The sequence below is a fragment of the Nerophis lumbriciformis genome, linkage group LG24, assembly GCF_033978685.3.
Source record: "Nerophis lumbriciformis linkage group LG24, RoL_Nlum_v2.1, whole genome shotgun sequence".
Classification (NCBI taxonomy): domain Eukaryota; kingdom Metazoa; phylum Chordata; class Actinopteri; order Syngnathiformes; family Syngnathidae; genus Nerophis; species Nerophis lumbriciformis.
Genome location: NC_084571.2, coordinates 27,735,027 through 27,755,632, shown reverse-complemented (window position 1 = coordinate 27,755,632; position 20,606 = coordinate 27,735,027). Strand labels below are relative to the sequence as shown.

General features: G+C 41.1%; 1 protein-coding gene and 1 long non-coding RNA gene across 3 annotated transcripts; one reads left to right on the top strand and one right to left on the bottom strand.

Moving 5' to 3' along the window:
• The first annotated feature begins 5,253 nt into the window (after nt 1–5,253).
• LOC133620404 (uncharacterized) lies at nt 5,254–13,679 on the top strand. Of its 2 annotated transcripts, none has more exons than XR_009817516.2 (3): nt 5,254–5,403; nt 5,617–5,693; nt 13,478–13,679. It is a non-coding gene; the product is annotated as an uncharacterized lncRNA (long non-coding RNA). The 2 variants fall into 2 exon arrangements; XR_009817515.1 differs by having other exon boundaries at nt 5,276–5,457.
• tcap (titin-cap (telethonin)) lies at nt 9,501–10,881 on the bottom strand. Its single transcript, XM_061982224.2, has 2 exons — nt 10,519–10,881; nt 9,501–10,457 (listed from the first exon to the last, which is right to left on the bottom strand). The coding sequence occupies exons 1-2, from the start codon at nt 10,665–10,667 to the stop codon at nt 10,067–10,069; spliced, it is 540 nt and encodes a 179-aa protein (XP_061838208.1). The 5' UTR covers nt 10,668–10,881; the 3' UTR covers nt 9,501–10,066.
• Nucleotides 13,680–20,606: the final 6,927 nt, after the last annotated feature.

Genomic DNA, 20,606 nt, shown 5'->3' with positions numbered 1-20,606 from the left:
GGGATCAAGAGCTCAAATGAGAATAACGAGTGATGCCGCCGTCTCTCCCACTGTCTCCAGCGCCATGCCAATGTTTACCCAGCTATTAATATCACGCTGCCTGTCAAGGGGGGAAAAAGACGAGCAGCCCTTTCATAATGGCCGCTTATGGATTATAAATATACACTGATTGTGTGTGCAAAAAAAAGAGATACAAAGAGTAGACTGTTTTCGTGGGTGGAGGACACCTTCACAGTCTGCGGCAATCCAAGCAATGTGTGGGCGCCATATTTGTTTCAGCGTTTCTGGCTGATTTATATCACATTCTGTATTACACCGCCTCTTATCTGCTGTGGTCTACAATCCACTCTATTTGTTCTTAATGTATCATGCCAAGTTACTGCTTGTAGAGCATCTGTTTTATATAAATACCACAGCATAAATACAAATGTTACTATAGAGCCACCGCATATCACAATATAACCAAGTTAGCAAGTCATGAACATAAGCATCTCACTCGGAGTTGTTTGTAACCTGTGGAAATAGAGACCTACAAAGGTCATACTTATAAGCCCTTCCCTTAGCTGTTAGTTTACTTTCATACAATGTAACTGTACCGCCTATAAGAATATGTAATTGTATAGCAAGTAATGAACACCAGAAGCTAAACATATCAATTTAACTATGAAGTATAATACGAACCCAGTGATGTCCAAATTTTTCACAGAAAAATAAAAGCATGCGGGGGCAATTTGTGCATTTTCAAAACCAATACAATATATATTGTAACCCTTAAGACCTCCCTCAATTTTGGTGATTGTTAAAGGGTCTCTTTCATTAAAGTGGTAAAAAAAATAAGTCATATAAAGCTTATATATCTATAGATCAACTTCAGATCTATCCATTGACACAGTTTTAATTTTGTTTTTTGTTATGCCCTTTTTGTCGAAGCCCTCCTTTTGACTAGGAAAAACACAAAATGTGCAATATTTTCCCCCCAAAATGGTCAAAGTGTAATATTTGATGTGAGGTAATTGGAGCCTTAAATAGGTAAATGATTCTTAACAAAATTGCTTTTGGGTCATAGTTATTTTTTGAGCAGTGACAGTTGAAATAAAAAAGAAGCACACGAAAGGTGTCGGGGATCCAAAAGGCCCCCTATTTATAAAAGTGTCAAGAAAAAGTCATATATAAATATATATTATTTTTACTTTCAACGCCTAAACCTCAAGATTAACTTCAGATCAATCCGCAGTCAATTATCAGTTGTATTATTTTTGAAGTCCAAAAAACCACGCTCAACCCTCAGAAGTATTTATTTGTGCTGAATACTCAAAATATTTAAAAAAAATGTGTACAAAAGGTACATGGCAGCACTCCAACTATAGTGTATATTGTCAATAATTTTATTCAATAAACACTATAAATGGAGTGCTGTTCTGTACCTTTAGTACACATTTTTTATATGTATTTATTATTTTTTGAGCAATGACAGTTTTAAAGTTATTAGTGTTAATATTGCAACATTTTCTCATTACATTGCAACTGTTTGCGCTTTTTCCACTATTTAACAGTTTTTTTTGTGATATTATTTTTAAAATGTGCGACGGGCCATTAAAAGATTAGCTGCGGGCACAAATGGCTCCCTGGGCCAAGAATCCTAAAGGGCCAAACACAAGGTCGCTGCCCCCTATATATATATACACACACACACACACACACACACACACACACACACACACACACACACACACACACACACACACACACACACACACACTGTTTACATCCACTAAAAAACTCATCATTGCATGGATTCAGTTGAAACAAGCTTTTAAAACACATAAATTAGGTTTTTGTCTTTTTAAAGATGGGATTAAAATATCTAGTTTAACCACCCTTAATCATTTGGTTTTGTTAAGAAAAAAGTGTTTTTTATACAAAAAGTGCCAACAAATTCGATATGAAGTGGCCATAATATGAATTTAAATAGCCATATAACCTGTCATTATTCACTTAACTATGATTATAAATCAGCCCAGTTTTCTTCAGAGTGTAAAGTGAGATTAACATCAGTATATAATACAAATCATAAAAATACATTGTTAGTATTGCGACCCCGAAAGGAAATGGATAACATACAATAGTGCCTCTGTTGGGGATAAAGCCTCCCCCTGTCTCTAAAACCTAGTGTCGCCTGTGTTTTTCTAACTTTAATCAATGGTCTTTGAACGCACCACAGTTATGGAAAAGTTAAACTTGTATAGTTTTCTTCTATGCTGCTACAAATAGATTTATTATAATTTTACCTTTCCTCAATCTCCTCTCCTTGTTCCAAAATGATGGTGCTGTGCAGTGACGTGCTGTCAGGGGAGGCAAGTGAGGCAGTGCCTCACCGTGCCACCAGGTGGCTTAACCATGAGATGTTCAAAAACGAAGCAATAAACTAAAATAAGTTTGAATATTTCTCTTTTGGTCTATGCTTTCTATGGGATTTTGGTGTGGTTCCTGTATATTTTGAAAATTTTCATTATCAAAATCGTGGAAATTCCGTGTTTCCTGATGAAAATAACAGGAGAGGCAGACACAGGTGGTGCCTCCACGGCTACATACAAAGTGTATTGAGCGTGTGCATGCCAGGGGGCGAGTGCTTGGAAAAGGCAGGCCATGAGGCAGCAAGTACTTCTGCCTCAAAGTAGGGGGTGATATATTGTCAACTTGCAGTTCAATGCCTCTGCAGTACTCTGACTCGCCACACTGGGAGAAGTGGGGGCGCTCAAGCTAGCAGACACATGTCTCTCCAGCGGAAATCAGCTTTTTTTTTTTTTCAAACTGTATTTATAACAAATATGGCATTTTTATTAGAGTAAGCCAGCGTTTGTGGGTGTTTTTTGTCAGATGCAAAAATATTATTTTATTGCTTGGAATGACATTGAATTAAATGAATGTGTCTGCCAATATGGAGGATTATATACAGCAGTGTTTCCCACACATTCATTTATTTGTGGCGGCCCGCCACGAAAGAATTACGTCCGCCACAAATGGATTTTTCGGCTTTTGACTCGCTCGACCGCTCATAAAAGTAATGGGATTCTGTCTGTGAATGTTGCTTGTAGTTACAACTCCGGTGCAGTAGGTGGCGGTAGCCTACTATGCATTGTAACTCCGCCAATAGCACTTAATTCACCTGGTGGGCCAGAAGAAGAAGAAGAAGACGAAGAAGACGACGAAGTAAAAGAAGAACGGACCGACCGGATCAAAATACGAGGGTAATATAGGTTATAGGTAGATAGGTTATAGCTGCATCGCTCGCGGCTCGTCATATATTTAACGTTAATCCGCGATTTCGCCAAGCGTTTCACTGACGATGAGCAGCCTGACGCTGCTTCATTAACACTGCCGCTGTTTGACTCGGGGTCCGGGGCAGACGCACGTAGTAACAGTCACCTGTTTTCATACCGACGAGCTAACGTGTCCAGGTTATAACCCTGTTGTCAATAAACACACATGGACTGAAGCTAAATTGTCCACTGTCCACTGCAGCATGTGAATGCAATGAAAAGAATAAAATCTGAGCCAACCAGCTGTTAAAATGTTGTCCAGGTTAATGTTTTGGCCATTAAAGTCCCTTCATTTCAAGATTTCAACTGTGATCGGGCTTTAAACAGGTGGCTGACCTGTTCAGATGAGTGTAACTGCTACTGGTCAAATAATGTGAAATAGCACTTAATTTTACATGTATGCAATGCCATTTAAATGTAATTATAGATAATAATAATAATAATAATAATAATAATAATAATAAATACTGTGTAGTGTTGTAAATAGTCAACGGGAAGGATTTTAGTAAGATATAAGCCATGAGCACTACCAGCCAGAAAAAAACCTAGGCAGGACAAGTAAAAATATTGGGGCAAGTAGATTTGAGAAGTCGGGCAAGTAGAAAAAAACCTTAACCCTGCATGTGTTGAGCTGCTGCCGCTTAAGGTTAGACGGCACTGTACATAGAGCGGTTCTGCTCGTTAGTAATAAATTCTAATGTTGGATGTTCACTCCTTCACACAGATGAGTATAGAAAAATATTTTCAACAGCCGAAAAAGGCTCGACTTGGAGAGAAGGTAGGCCTACAGTCCGGACCACAGGTGCGACCTGTTCAGCAGCAGCAGGAGGAGGAGGAGGAGGTTGACTGACTGTGGCAGGACACCTCTGCCTCTGTTTCACTTCATGTTGCTGGTAAATAATATGGTTGTAGTAGTAGGCTAAAGTTAAATTATTTAGTATTCACTAATTAAAGGGGCAGAGCTTTAAGAGACATTTTAGCTTTTATATTTTATAAGATATATTTTTTGTAAGAACCACAATTAATAAATATATTTCAGTGAATCACTAATTGTTCAAATCTGTATATAAATATGTACATAAAATGTTGTAATTATATTCTAACTCCGCGTTCTTCTTGGTCATCGCCGCTGCCGCCGCCACCCCCCGACCACACCACCACAAATAGATGCCTGTCCTGTGGGAAACACTGTACTGTATCCAAGATTAAAATACTTTTCTAAACTGGACTTTAAGACAAAATGAATGTAATCATACAAATGAGGTTTTCATAGAGGATAGCTATTGCTGCTTCAGATACAAATACAGAAAGGGAAGATACACTCACAATACTTGATTTATTTTGTGAAAAGCAAATGGGACCAAAAAGTATTTAATAACTGTATCAAATACTTTTTGGACCCATTTATCATATCATAATATAATTATGATAACGTTTTTATGAAAGTGAATAACTCCCTTCTTGTTCCTGTAATTCTAATGTGCAACCTAAATCAACAATGACTAGAGCTGCACATATGAATTTAAGTTTTAAAAAAAAGAAGGGGGAAAAAATCCAAAAGTATCTATGCCTCACCTGGGATTTAGTTCACCGCACGTCACTGGTGGTTTGTGTGAAAAAGCTTAAAGGTGAGCTTTGATTACATTGTAACTTCTGCGTCGATTCATGTGTTCCCACTATCCGGGTGGGACGAACCATTTCATATTTTTGATAGGGGAGTGTTAGTAGTCTTAGACATTCTTAATTCGATTTAATCAACCTTATAATTGAATTTTAAAGGCTATATTTATTTAATATTAACATTTCTGACGTCCTTTTTATAACTTACATATTTGAATTAAATGTTCAAAGACCTGGGGCTTTTTGTACAACATCCCCACATAAACCTCGACTTCGACGACCCTGGCTGTTAGCTTACTTTCCATACAGTTAGCTTAATTAAAACGTAACGTTATCGCTTATAAGAATAATATATTAGTATGACACTGGGCACAAATATGAGAATGTAAACATGTAAATGCAAATAGAAGGTAGTACTACCCCCGTTTCAAGTAAACGGAGGAGAGTCCTAAAGAGTCTACAGGTACTTATCTATTTTCCAGAAGGTTCCATAGTTAGCCGAGAGTGTCCACAAGAGGTGATGAATTAATTAGCACTTTTTAAGATTATTACACATTTTACAACTTATGCAATGGTGCCACGATAATTTGATAACAAGTCATAATTCACAAACCCAACAAGTAGTGAGAGTAGGAGAGAAAATGTCAGTTTAAGACACTTAGCTTTCTCTTTCCAGAAGCTTCCATCATCCAGCCTCCAAACATCTTTTCTCCAAAAGGATTTACGAAGTCCTTCAGTCCAGAAGTGTCCCAGGTGTGTAAGCAATATATCAAGCTGTCTTTTAATAGATTTTGTTCTTTAGCTTTGTGTGGATGGAGTTAATAGTCTGAGTTAATTCTCTTCATCACTTTGAATTAGGCTTGCTTCGCTTTAATGCTATCTTGCAAGCTTCTCTCCCTCCACTCTTAAAGGGAAACTTAATTGTTTTATTTTATTTTAGAATTTTGTCTATCATTCACATTGCCTATGCAAGACAAGAACATTTTTTTAAATCTTTTTTTATGTATTCTAAGTCGATATACATAAAAAAAAAAGAAGAAAAAAAAGTATTCAGGCAGGCCCAAACGCATTGTGAGGGTTTGCTGGGAACGTCTGGCAGAGTCTCCTGTCAGAGAGAGTTTCAATTCCCACCTCCGGAAGAACTTTGAACATGTCACGAGGGAGGTGCTGGACATTGAGTCCGAATGGACCATGTTCTGTACCTCTATTGTCGAGGCGGCTGATTGGAGCTGTGGCCGCAAGGTAGTTTGTGCCTGTCGTGGCGGTAATCCTAGAACCCGTTGGTGGACACCGGCGGTGAGGGATGCCGTCAAGCTGAAGAAGGAGTCCTATCGGGTTCTTTTGGCTCATAGGACTCCTGAGGCAGCGGACAAGTACCGACAGGCCAAGCGGTATGCGGCTTCAGCGGTCGCAGAGGCAAAAACTCGGACATGGGAGGAGTTCGGTGAGGCCATGGAAAACGACTTCCGGACGGCTTCGAAGCAATTCTGGACCACCATCCGCCGCCTCAGGAAGGGGAAGCAGTGCACTATCAACACCGTGTATGGCGAGGATGGTGTTCTGCTGACCTCGACTGCGGATGTTGTGGATCGGTGGAGGGAATACTTCGAAGACCTCCTCAATCCCACCAACACGTCTTCCTATGAGGAAGCAGTGCCTGGGGAGTCTGTGGTGGGCTCTCCTATTTCTGGGGCTGAGGTTGCTGAGGTAGTTAAAAAGCTCCTCGGTGGCAAGGCCCCGGGGGTAGATGAGATCCGCCCGGAGTTCCTTAAGGCTCTGGATGCTGTGGGGCTGTCTTGGTTGACAAGACTCTGCAGCATCGCGTGGACATCGGGGGCGGTACCACTGGATTGGCAGACCGGGGTGGTGGTTCCTCTCTTTAAGAAGGGGAACCGGAGGGTGTGTTCTAACTATCGTGGGATCACACTCCTCAGCCTTCCCGGTAAGGTCTATTCAGGTGTACTGGAGAGGAGGCTACGCCGGATAGTCGAACCTCGGATTCAGGAGGAACAGTGTGGTTTTCGTCCTGGTCGTGGAACTGTGGACCAGCTCTATACTCTCGGCAGGGTCCTTGAGGGTGCATGGGAGTTTGCCCAACCAGTCTACATGTGTTTTGTGGACTTGGAGAAGGCATTCGACCGTGTCCCTCGGGAAGTCCTGTGGGGAGTGCTCGGAGAGTACGGGGTATCGGACTGTCTGATTGTGGCAGTCCGCTCCCTGTATGATCAGTGCCAGAGCTTGGTCCGCATTGCCGGAAGTAAGTCGGACACGTTTCCAGTGAGGGTTGGACTCCGCCAAGGCTGCCCTTTGTCACCGATTCTGTTCATAACTTTTATGGACAGAATTTCTAGGCGCAGTCAAGGCGTTGAGGGGATCTGGTTTGGTGGCTGCAGGATTAGGTCTCTGCTTTTTGCAGATGATGTGGTCCTGATAGCTTCATCTGGCCAGGATCTTCAGCTCTCACTGGATCGGTTCGCAGCTGAGTGTGAAGCGACTGGGATGAGAATCAGCACCTCCAAGTCCGAGTCCATGGTTCTCGCCCGGAAAAGGGTGGAGTGCCATCTCCGGGTTGGGGAGGAGATCTTGCCTCAAGTGGAGGAGTTCAAGTACCTCGGAGTCTTGTTCACGAGTGAGGGAAGAGTGGATCGTGAGATCGACAGGCGGATTGGTGCGGCGTCTTCAGTAATGCGGACGCTGTATCGATCCGTTGTGGTGAAGAAGGAGCTGAGCCGGAAGGCAAAGCTCTCAATTTACCGGTCGATCTACGTTCCCATCCTCACCTATGGTCATGAGCTATGGGTTATGACCGAAAGGACAAGATCACGGGTACAAGCGGCCGAAATGAGTTTCCTCCGCCGGGTGGCGGGACTCTCCCTTAGAGATAGGGTGAGAAGCTCTGCCATCCGGGAGGAGCTCAAAGTAAAGCCGCTGCTCCTCCACATCGAGAGGAGCCAGATGAGGTGGTTCGGGCATCTGGTCAGGATGCCACCCGAACGCCTCCCTAGGGAGGTGTTTAGGGCACGTCCGACCGGTAGGAGGCCGCGGGGAAGACCCAGGACACGTTGGGAAGACTATGTCTCCCGGCTGGCCTGGGAACGCCTCGGGGTCCCACAGGAAGAGCTGGACGAAGTGGCTGGGGAGAGGGAAGTCTGGGCTTCCCTGCTTAGGCTGCTGCCCCCGCGACCCGACCTCGGATAAGCGGAAGAAGATGGATGGATGGATGGATAAGTCGATATATGTGGCAAGTATGATGTGGCTAACAATGCAGCTATTCGGAGTACAATATGCCGCCCATAAAAACCTCTAAAAGAACATCCAAAAACCGCCAACAACACTCCATTTATATCTCGTGACCTGAATGTTAATCAAGTACTAGCGATAATGTTATCATAAGCGTTAACGCAGACTATTTTTAGCGGCACATTGATTACAGAGAACAAACCAGTTTATGCTGCTGTATCAACATATTGAGACGGCCTGCTGCATCGCCTCCGAGCTGGTGAAAGTTAATTTGAGATTATAAATAATGCCTCTCACCTGGATAGTGGAAGGTTGTGGACATAAATTGAGAAATTAGTCAACTTTGACATTCGACTTAGACCCATAGATGGCAAGAACGACACGAAAAAAACACTCATTTGCGGCACCTTCAGTTTTTTTTTAACTCTTTATTAGGATGATGATTAATTCTTCATCTAAAAGGGAAGATATGACCGTCCCATTTTTTTAAAGCCTTTATTAGGATGATGATTAATTCTTCATCTAAAAGGGAAGATATGACTGTCCCATTAGTCGTCATCCCAGTGAGAGCAGACATTGTACAGTAAGTGATTGTTTTATTTTGTTCAGACTTTATTTATCTTGTTTAGCCCTTAGCGATAGTGCTACATGATGCTATAGTGTTTCACTAAAGCTTAATCTGTTTACCACACAGTTTATAAAACTTCTAGTTCATCTTTTGTATATTCAGGTTTAAAAATATAAAGTTCTGGATCACAATTTGTACCAAAGTAGTCTTTTTTTGTCTTGCATGAAGACTGCCATGATTAGTAGTGTGGTTGTTGAAGGAAATAGTGAACGTTGTGATGCGTCTGGGAAATCAATATGCCGCTGTATGCTTAAAATGACCAAAATGCGTAAATATTACATATTATGAATGTGCCTACATTACATATGCATGTATACTTACAGTGTGTACATAAAACATTGATGGAGGATTTTGGATGTTTTTTTAGAGCCCTTTATAGGCGGAATAGAGCGAATGCAATTACCTCCATTGTTAAGCTGACTTTTGCTAGCGTTTATTTACGAGTTAGAATGCATAAAAAAAAAGAAAAACATACATGTTCTCGTCTCACATAAGAATTGTGAATGACTAAAAAAATTCCAAAAAAGTGCAGTTCCCTTTTAAATTGACATGGTTTATGCCCTTTATCGGTTTTCTTTTTTATTATTATTTTTCCTGTCCTTTATTTACCTTCTTTGGAATATCCCACCTTTATTTTTTCTTTGTCTTTTTTTGATAAATAAATATGAAATAAAGTACACAACACAAGAATATTTAATAGCAGCTCAGATTTTAATTATTAAAAATAAAATACAACTCTAGGAAAAACAATTCCAGTTACACTTAACAAATCTCTCTTATCAGAAACAGGAGCAGGCACTCAGTAAAGTGCCAATTAAGTGTACTAAATATTCAGTGTTCTCTTGAGTGTTTGAGTGTACAGACACACACACACTTGCATAACTACTGAATGTACACTTGCATGGAAGCCTGGCTCTGTCCGGTAGCCTTTTATCTTCCCATCCATAATACACAGTCACAATACCCCCTCACTTATACATCGCACCGACCACAATAATGTAGTCCACAGGCTCACTTTCATTGACTTCCATGCAGTGTGGATCAGCTGCGCGATGACAACAGCTGACAACACACACGTACACACAACCATTCGGCGGACTACCACATGTTGACACCGTGATGCAGTGCTGGCCAAGACAGTGCTATAAATCTACACAAGAGAAGGTTTAGGATGTCACAAGTGCATGCACATTCTCTTTGCTCCTTGTCATCCCTTTCCCGCATCCGACCATCGTCATTTTTTTTTTTTGAGCAGGTTTCACCCTCTCTGGGCCTCCTGCGACATAGAGCGCCCTAGAGCGTTGGGCACCTTGACAAACTCCATGAGGCTGGGCTTGACGGGCGGTAGGTCTCGGGTGATCTCGTCCACGCTCCTCTTGCTGAGACACGCGCCGTCCGTGGTGGCGAAAGGCCGTAGGTCCTCGGGGGCATGAGGGTGGCCACGGCCGAGCCGGATTCCCAGCTCAACCGGGGTGAAGATGGGCAAGGGGAGGGTCTTTCTCTTTGGAAGCAGCTGGTGCTCCCTCACCCCTCGCTCCACGGTGCCCACCCGCAGGACACCAGAGGGGCAAGACTGGGTGAGAGGGGAGGCCTTCCACTGGCGGTATAGTGTCTCCTTACGGGAGGAATCCCTCATGTTCATTGTCTTCCTGAAATCCCAAACAACTCTTAGTATATAAATCATCCATAAAAAGAGTCCAGATTGCTCACCTTTCTTCAGGTTGAGTCTTGAGGCTGACGCTCCTCCAGTCGGCACAGTAGCTCTCCCTCTGAGCCTTGTTCTCCTCCTGGACACTGCAGGACAATTCTGCTCCCGCAACCACGCCGTTACACTTTTCGATCATGGTACACACCGGCATTTTAGTCGTCTCCTCTGATGGACGTTCAGGCTCACTTAAGGTTCGGAAGGATGGCAATGCTCCAGCTGGCCTCTCGCTCTCTCTCGTGGTGTCCTTGTGTGTGTCAGGGTTGGAATCAGGCCGCCGCTGCCTTTATGGACACACTGTTGCTATTTCGGATGCGTGTTGTCACTCCACAATCGGCGTGCGCAGACATCTGACTCTGAGTGCTTTGAGAACTGGAAGTTCCTCTGCAGAAAGTAATTGGCCCTGGAAATCCCCCAAAGTGTCTTCGGACCAACACTTTCCACCTCAGCTGTGCATCACACACACGGTATGTAGGGTGATGGAAACATGTGTCTATATACACACTAGGGCTTCAGACTGGAATCTTAATAAGGATCGGGTCTTGATGTACACTGAGTGACACATCACTAATGTGGAAACATTGAAATACTTTTTCATAGACAAACACCACACACTGCAAATTGGACTCGAGCGTCAAAGACATCTGACTCGATCTGAACTTGATCCTCAGAGACCCGTTGGTCAACCAGGAGTAAAGACCTAATACTAAACTTGGACTCAAGATTCAGTGGCTCAGGACGTGTGGATATAGCTTTGAGGACTTGATAATTGACTTGACTTCTTGATACTTTAACTTGGACCTGAGAATTAGGGGCTCAACACTTAACTTTGACTTGAGCCACAGACTTAAGACCTGACTTGGACAAAGACTTGATACTATTTTGTGTCTCAGTCTTCAAAGACGAATCACTTCTGACTCAGTTTAAACTTGATCCTCAGGGACCCATTACTCAACCAAGACTAATAACTTGATACTCAACTTAGACTCAAGATTCAGAGGCTTCACACTTCTTTTTGATACAGCTTTGAGGACCTGATAATCGACTTGGAAATAAGCTTCGAGGACTTGTTACTTTAATTTAGACCTGAGATTCAGGAGCTTAAGACTTACCTTTGACTCGAGCCATAAAGACTTTAAGACCTGACTTGGACTAAGACTTGATACTTTAAATTGTCACTCAGTCTTCCAAGATTTATCAGTTAACCTGGAATTGGGACCCTTGAGGCTACATCTGGACTCAATCTTTACTTAATACTAAACATGGACTTGCAATTCAGGGGCTCCAGGCTTGTTCTTGATTTGAGCTTCAATTTGACTCGATTTAAACTTGAGCCAAAGAGACTTGTGGATCGACAAGGACTGAAGAAACCTGATACTAAATATGAACTCAAGGTTCCGAGACTCAAGACTGTATCCGGTCTTATGATTCGAAGGCCTGCTACTCGACTTGAAGTCAACTTTGAAAGACCTGAAAAATGCTTCAGTTTGAACATGACCCTTCAAAGGCATTCTGCTGCAAAGGGTGAAGAATTGATTTGGACATTGAGATTCAAGACAAAGACTTAAGTGTTACTAGCACAAGATTTGGCATGCAAGCTAGTTTGACTTGGAGTTTTGAAGACCTGCTGTTATTAACTATTACAGTATCTTTGATTAGCTTTTGTTTTTTTTTCCCTTTGTTTCTGTTCACTTCCTGTCTGGTGCTCTTATTTTTTTTACTTGTCCTGTTTTGTTTGCGTTTCCTGCAAAAGCTTCAACCCCGCTGCTTAGTGCTGTCTGTTTCACCTGGGGGTGATTAGTGATTATGTGTTTCAGCTGTTGCTGATCATCAACTGGGCACTATTTAAGACAGCTCACTTGTATGCTGGTGTGGGATCATTGTTTTGCATTGCTTGGAGCATGGACACTGTTTGGAGTTTTTCCACAGTCAGTATCTTAAGAATGCCCGCTAAGTACTCGCTTGCTTAGTTATTTTTTGTAGTTTAGTTTGTATTTTGGTACTATCATTCTTCCCCCGAAGACCTCCTTTAGTTGTTTTTTTCTTTCTTTGCTTTGTATTTTTTCGTGCCACTGGCTACCGCCTTCCAGTGGCATTGTGTTTGGTTTCACCTCGCTTGCATATACAGTGTGGAGTATTTTCCTGGTTCTTTCTCTTTTTGATGATTTTGCATACTTAAGAATAAAGACTGTTTTTGCTCACAACCCCCTCTGGGGCTTTCTGGGATTCCCCCGAGGGCGAAACGTAACACCCGCAACGCGACTCGATACTTAACGGATCGGCAGCAGCCTAAATGGTGCTTGTGTGCCAAACGAGCAGCAATCATTAAAAACCTGACCTCTTCCTCGTCCAACCATGTCAGCTTCACTCGACTAATAAACACGCTGTGAACGCCAATCATTTTATCTGTACATTTTTACAATGTAGACATTTGTTAAATCTATCTTCTTAAGTCGCTATTGTTGGTAACATGCTAGCCGTTGCTGGAGTGCTTATATGTTTGAGTTTAAGAAAATGTCATTTGTAGCCCCATGTAAACTGCACTTTCTAATTTGGACTCAAGATTTTGGCTCAAGACATGCTGTTGACATATTTTGAGCTTTGAGGACTAGATTCTAAACTTAGACAGGTCAGGGTCAAAAAACCTAATCTGGATTTGAGTGTTAAAAGTTCAAGACTTGACGTGTAAAAACTTGATACTGGACGTGGTCCTACTTGTACTATGTCAAACAGGTAGGCAGACTACAGAAGATCAGGAAGGAAACCTCTTTATGATAGTAGATGGAGTTTTTGTGTGTGTATATTTGTTCTAGAGCCAGACCCCATTCTGTTCTTTAATATAACAAGGGTTTGGTTTTATAAGTTGCTAATCTTTTTAAACTTTAAGACTCTGAATGTCTCTAGTTTTTAAAAACATAAACATCTAAATAGACTTGATTGTTGTCTGAATATGTGCCCCCGTAGGCTATTGCACGACATCAGCCTCAAGCCATCTCCCTCACAAGCCGTGTGAGACAATCTGATGGCAGCCGCGAGCGCCGCATCTACTGATTCATCACCTCGGTGACAAGAGCGCCACACTCCCCACTTGGGTTACAGCCTGGGAAGCACTCGCCTCGGTAAGATGTCTGCTGGTGTGATGTTACTCCAGTGACTCACTCATCCACATCAGGTAATGATATCACTCACACGTATACACAATGACAAGGCCAGCATCAATAGCTGTTATTTTATATTGATGTTAAATGTCGAATTTAGAGTTGACACTTAGGTGTTAGTTGTTTAGAGATTAGATGTAATCATTTTTTAGTAGGGATGTGCCGACCTATCAGCCACCGGTAAACCCTGAAAACGTATATTGCCTATTAATGCTGATCACAAATGCCCCGTTTACTGATAAGGAACTAGCTGCAAATCATGTTTCCATACACAGTGTGATGCCACTCCCATTAACTAATTATAAACACCTCCATGACGGCAAATTAACTGTATTTAATTAATTACTGTATTTCTTAGTATTTTAAGTGTCATTATCATATCATATCTAAGTGCTGACTAAACTTGTGTAGAACCGCGTTTCAGCAGAAAGTGAACATTTATTAACAGGAAATGTACAAGTAGATTAATATGAGTGTAGAGAGGTGATAATGCAACAGCAATTGTTGGTGTGACACGTATTGTGAGAGGACGATCGGATCCATAAATTGTTCGATTCATCAGCGTATGATCCATTCTAGAGGGATTAGGGCAATATTTTTATTTTGACAAAATCTCTTTTTTTGTTCATGTTAGCAAACTCAGGGAATAATTCCCTGGACAAGGGGGCTGTGAGGGCAAAATCCAAATGATTTACCATGATGATGACCATAACAAATAAACCTACTTAGGCTTAGGTCAGGGTGATAAGAAAAATAAATACTAATCACATAAAAGTATATCCTATCCTATATTACTGCATAAGAAGGGACTCATAAATAACTGACAAACAATTGATAACAATAATAAGCTAAAATAAATACACTAAAATAATTAGTATATTTCTTAACTAAACTGTCCAGGTGAAAATACACCTTCACTACATTAGTCATCATTTTTGCATTTAAGAAATGTATCTGGCTTTAGCTCCAAACTTCTTCTTTGTCTGATATTGTCATTACTGCCACAAGTGGTGGAAAAGTGTATTACAACTGAGTACCGGCGCAGCCCATACAAACCAAAGCTGAGAAACATATTTTTTGACGGACCTGCACGGGAAGCTCGCGGCCCAAAAATGGCAGAGTTGTGTATAAAGAGTATGGCCAACTAAACAGGCGCCATCTTTGTTACCAAAGACGTGTGCGGTTGTGCCTGGATGCATGCAATTGCTGTCGTTTTGACATTTTCTCTGAGGAAATAAACATCTATATTTAATTGTTAACATACTCCAGCTCATAAACTTACAATAAAACATGCTTTTATTTCATGAAAGTATAATTTTGCGTCCGTATTTGACGTACTCCGCTGCTTCATTCCTGCAGTGTTTATTGACCTCTAACACGCAACCGAAAGCACAATAAACGTAAAAAAAAAAATACACAGTAAGACCAAAGAAGTATGTAAATTGTGGTGGTTACCTCCAATGTATTTGTAATCATTGTATGTATCACTCATTATGTATTATGCTAACTGATCTTTCTTTTTTGTAACACGCTAAGTGATTAAGTGCACTTTTGTACTTGTACCCCCATATTTCTGCGCAATAACGCAGATGTGGTAACACTGGCGAACAATAGAGTATGAAGTGAATTTTGGTCCAGAACATATTTTGATAAATTTTTTTGGACATATTTATTGCTACTTAGTTGTTTAGTTTTCTATGAGGTATGCAGTTCATTTTGTAATCTATTATTACACCCAAAATGTGGTTTATTTTACTCTTTCATTGTCTACTCCTTCTATTTGTATTTGACTTTCTCTTCTGCTGCTACCGAATTGCATTATTTTAGTTTTACAGAAATTCAAAGATAGGCTGTATTTGTCAAACCATATCTTGAATTTATTAATATATTCTGTTATTATTTGTATTAGATTCTGTTTGTACTCTCCTGAACAAAACGCAGACATGGTGTCGTGCGTTTACCTCGCACAAGACACTGTAGTTTGTGGCTTTCCAGTGTTGACGGCTAACCTTCACTTCCTTCTTGTCTTTTTTCGGTTTTGGGAAAAGCAATTTAAAAAGCTTTCCACAATTCTCGCGGGTGGAGGGGCATTTTTACACGTCGAAAAACTAACAAGGAAGCGCCGCAAACACATAGCATTCGTTCAAAGTTGGTAGCAGTCATGGCGCCCTGTCGTCATTTGAGTGCCTTTTGACCAATCATTAAGGAGATCGCCTGAATCCGAGTTGGCCATACTCTCTCTATACACAAATCTGAACAATGGGCCACGGCCTCATGGTTAAGAAACGCTGTTTTATAAATTACAATTGCAGGAGAAAGTGAAAGTTGTGATTTTGCCTATGTAATTATAACAATAAAATGGATATTTTCTGAAGAAAAAGTAATGAGGAAAAAGCCTACTACCAACATAGCACAAAAAGGTGCAAAATAGGCTTTTATCAGCCACAACAAAGTAAGTGTATTACCGTATTTTTCGGACTATAAGTCGCAGTTTTTTTCAGTTTGGCCGGGGTTGCGACTTATACTCAGGAGCGACTTATGTGTGAAATTATTAACACATTACCGTAAAATATCAAATAATATTATTTAGCTCATTCACGAAAGAGACTAGACCAGTGGTTCTTAACCTGGGTTCAATCGAACCCTAGGGGTTCGGTGAGTCGGGCTCAGGGGTTCGGCGGAGGTCAAGACACACCCGACTCATCGTGTAAATGAAAACTTCTCCCTATCGGCATATTACGGATACGGCAACAGCAGAAGTCACACTGATTTGCAGGTGTGTAATTTGTTGTGAGTTTATGCACTGTGTTGGTTTTGTTGTTTGAACAAGGTGATGTTCATGCACGGTTCATTTTGTGCACCAGTAAAAAAAACATGGTAACACTTTAGTATGGGGAACATATTCACCATTAATTAGTTGCTTATTAACATGCAAATTAGTAACATATTGGCTCTTAACTAGTCATTATTAAGTACTTATTAATGCCTTATTCGGCATGGCCTTATTATAACCATAACCCTCAAACCCTGGCCCTAACCCTCTAACCCTAACCAAATAACTCTAAATTAAGTCTTTGTTACTTAGAATATGTTCCCCATACTAAAGTGTTACCAAAAACTGTCTTGAATTTGAAAAAAAAACAAAAACATTTTATCTTTCACTAAAGAAGGGTTCGGTGAATGCGCATATGAAACTGGTGGGGTTCGGTACCTCCAACAAGGTTAAGAACCACTGGACTAGACGTATAAAATTTCATCGGATTTAGCGATTAGGAGTGACAGACTGTTTGATAAACGTATAGCATGTTCTTACATGACTCTTACCATAATATGTTACGTTAACATACCAGGCACGTTATCAGTTGGTTATTTATGCGTCATATAAAGTACACTTATTCAGCCTGTTGTTCACTATTCTTTATTTATTTTAAATTTCCTTTCAAATGTCTATTCTTGGTGTTGGGTTTTATCAAATAAATTTCCCCCAAAAATGCGACTTATACTCCAGTGAGACTTTTATATGTTTTTTTCCTTCTTTATTATGCATTTTCGGCCGGTGCGACTTATACTCCGGAGCGACTTATACTCCGAAAAATACGGTACTGCAAGGAAAAGACTACAAATGATACCTCATCCTTCACATGAGGGGAAAATAAGAAAAAATATGCCTGACATTTGAGCAAAACTGGTTGAAAAACATGGCCGCCATCGGGCAAAACGTGTTTGCAGGTGTCCAAGCAGGCAACTAATTATCCATAAATCATGAAGCATTTCTTTAACGATTGTAAAATTGAGAATATTTGAATTCCATTTATGCTAGCATGCCCTACAAAGAATTTTGAGCACAACCCATATTGGGCGCCACAAATGTCATTTACATACAACAGTTGTAAAAGTTAGAGTTATGGAACACCTGTTCATGCTGTTGAATGAGAAAGTGTCTCCAAACTTTTGACTGATATTGTATACGTTCAGTAGGTGAATGGCAATTGTACGGGACTAAAAAAACAAAAACAAACATAGGACATATAAATGGCGACTACATGACTAAATAGTAGCATGTAAACAGATGTCAACAACACCAGCATAGCATGTTCGCAGATGTCAACAACACCAGGATAGCATGTTAGCTGATCTTTCTCAGCGTCCTGGAGGTCATCGGCTATGTCATGTTATGATGGCACCATGACAACATTGCAAAGCATATCATCTTGCAAGCTTCTCAATATGCTTCCTGTGAGAGACTCGCGAGTCGCACTGGCGTTCACCTTCACGCTTATTAGGGGAGGTTTGAGTCATGCGGTGGCGATGAAGCCTGGAGCGCCCCTCTGCCCACCCACCGGCACCGGGGGCTTACAGGTCCTGCCAGGAAGAGCTGGGTGTTGTTGCGTAACCATACTGTCACAGCTGTCGGCAGGCGACACTTGGATTTGCTGTCACCACAGCACAGATAGGAAAGGAGGCAGAGGATAGGAGGCCGGGGCCTGTCAGGAGGTGGTAAATAAAGCCAAGTATAGTCTTTGAGAGAGTGGCGCTTTCCGAGGAGGAAGCAGCTTTTGGAAAGTTTTCGTTCCATTTATTCTTAAATTCAAACACAGAAAATGCCTCCAAGGTGGAATAATCACAAATTCCTGAGTAGTTTGATTGGAGGATGGCAAGAGTGTCCCGAGTCCTTTATTTATTTATTTTTTTTACAAAAATAAAATGCAACATGGCCTGCATCTAGGGGTTTAACAGTATACAAAAATTTCTTTGTGGAATATTTGATGTGAAGTTATCGGAACCTTGGATAGGTCAATAATTCATAATAACATTGATTTTGATTCAATATTATGTTTTGAGCAATGACAGTTTGGAAGAAAAAAAAACAGCTTTGTTTTATTAGTCAACATTGCAACTTTTTCTAAATTACATTTAACCTTTAAGCTTTTTTTATTTCACTTTTGTTATGTTTTTGTTTATTTTAATAGTATTTTTAGAACGTGCCGAGGGCCTTTAAAACATTAGCTGTGGGCCGCAAATGGCCTCCGGGGCACACTTTTGACACCCCTGCTATAGATAATAAAAAATTAAAACTGATAAATCTATGGATAAAAAGCAGAGCCTGGCGACGCATGCGCGTTTATCACAACTCTCTCGCTCTCTCTGTCTCTGCCCCTCCCTCACGAATGCTGCTGCACGCACAATTTTTTTTGTTTTTAACCCCTTCTTAAACCTGAACGTACATTGAAAATACACGCAACCCTAACTCAAAATGCCGGACATTTGAGGCATTTAAGAAACTCCGCCCTGACAGCTCCGCAAAAGAGGACATGTCCGGTGAAAAGAGGACGTATGGTCAGTCTATCGTAGCCCGTTAGTTGCTAGCATGCCGTGTGTTGTGCCTCGGTGTGCATTGTTTACACAACGTGCGTTACACTACTTAATATGTCCGAGTGGAAACTCGTTCGGTACACCTCCGAACCGAACCGGAACCGAAACGGTTCAATACAAATACACGTACCGTTACACCCCTACCTGCATCCAAATAAGCTCGTGTAAGATGTCAATTAATTCCAAGCAGCTTCCTGATTCCAAATTTACCCAGAAATGAGGCACGCAATGTTAGCGCAGGGCCTGTAAGTGGTCATACCGGGTACAAATCCCAGCAGGAAATGTGTTCAGAAAGAATGCAATTTGGTTTTATTATGTCAAATTTGTTTTAGTACAAAGCATGCATCAAGTTAAATTTAAGTTTGACTAAAAAAAGCATGACATGTTTCACAAACATACAAAACTGTAAAAATATTTTATAAATAGGGGTCCTCAAAATAAAATTCTGCTTAGGGCCCCATTTTAGTCAGGAGCGGTCCTGAGAGATTGCCACAATGTCTCGCCTTATCTTGGCCAGGAATTGATTTTTTACAATAATAAGAGACACAGTGCATAACTTTTTAAACAATATAGGGCGTATATAGCCATTTTTCAAGAAACGGTTGGCAACCCGACACTTGACCCTTGTAGCTTTAATGCTAATGAGCGGTATCTGACTTAGTTTGTGTCTCCAGGAAGGGCTATTGTGTTCTTTATCGACTTTACATCTATACTGTCACTCTGTCCAATGTAATAGACGCCATACAACATACTAACATTAAGGACAGAGGGACACAAACGTTAGCCATGCTAGCATTTCTATATGCTAACATTACACTCACATTTTAACAGCGGTATTATGCTAGGGCAACATATTTGTTAAATAGAAACAAAACAATCCAATCACAGCTCCTAGATAGTTGGCAGAGCTCCAGGCTGAATTTTAAGACACGGAGTGAAGCCTGTCTTTTAAAAAAAAAAAAAAAATTTTTTTTAAATATGGAAACTGAAAAAGCGAGCATTTGAGCACCTTCTTCAAGTAATCCTGCTAAGTGAAGACGATCGCCAGCCAAAGAATCATCACAACCTTTGGTTGAGTGTGGACCTCAACCAAGTCATTTAGCTTGTACAGTAGGGAAGGGATTCATATGGCCCCATTCCTGGGTGGATCTCATGTTAGAGGAAGGTGGGGGGGGGTTAATCATTTTGCAATGCAGTCTGCTGAAAAGGATGGAAAGCGCCATTCTACATAGCAACTGACAATGTAGTCAAAGTTGGAATTTCCACGAAACACATTTAAAGATATACAACACTACTGCCAATCCGTCACGTTTCATGTGTTAAGTAAACGGCGACGACTTGGCCCATATTAATCCCCTTTGTATTGTGGCTAACCACAAACAATGCCAATCCCACTTTGCACTAGTACAAATTACCATGACAACATAGGTTTTCTTCCTGCACGGAAGTAAAACTGTTTTTACACAACAAGAAAAAGAAGCCAAAACACAATCATCATGTGTCCCGCCAAGGGTGATCAGACACTTGGCGTGGGTTGCAGAAACAAGCGCACGAAACAGGAG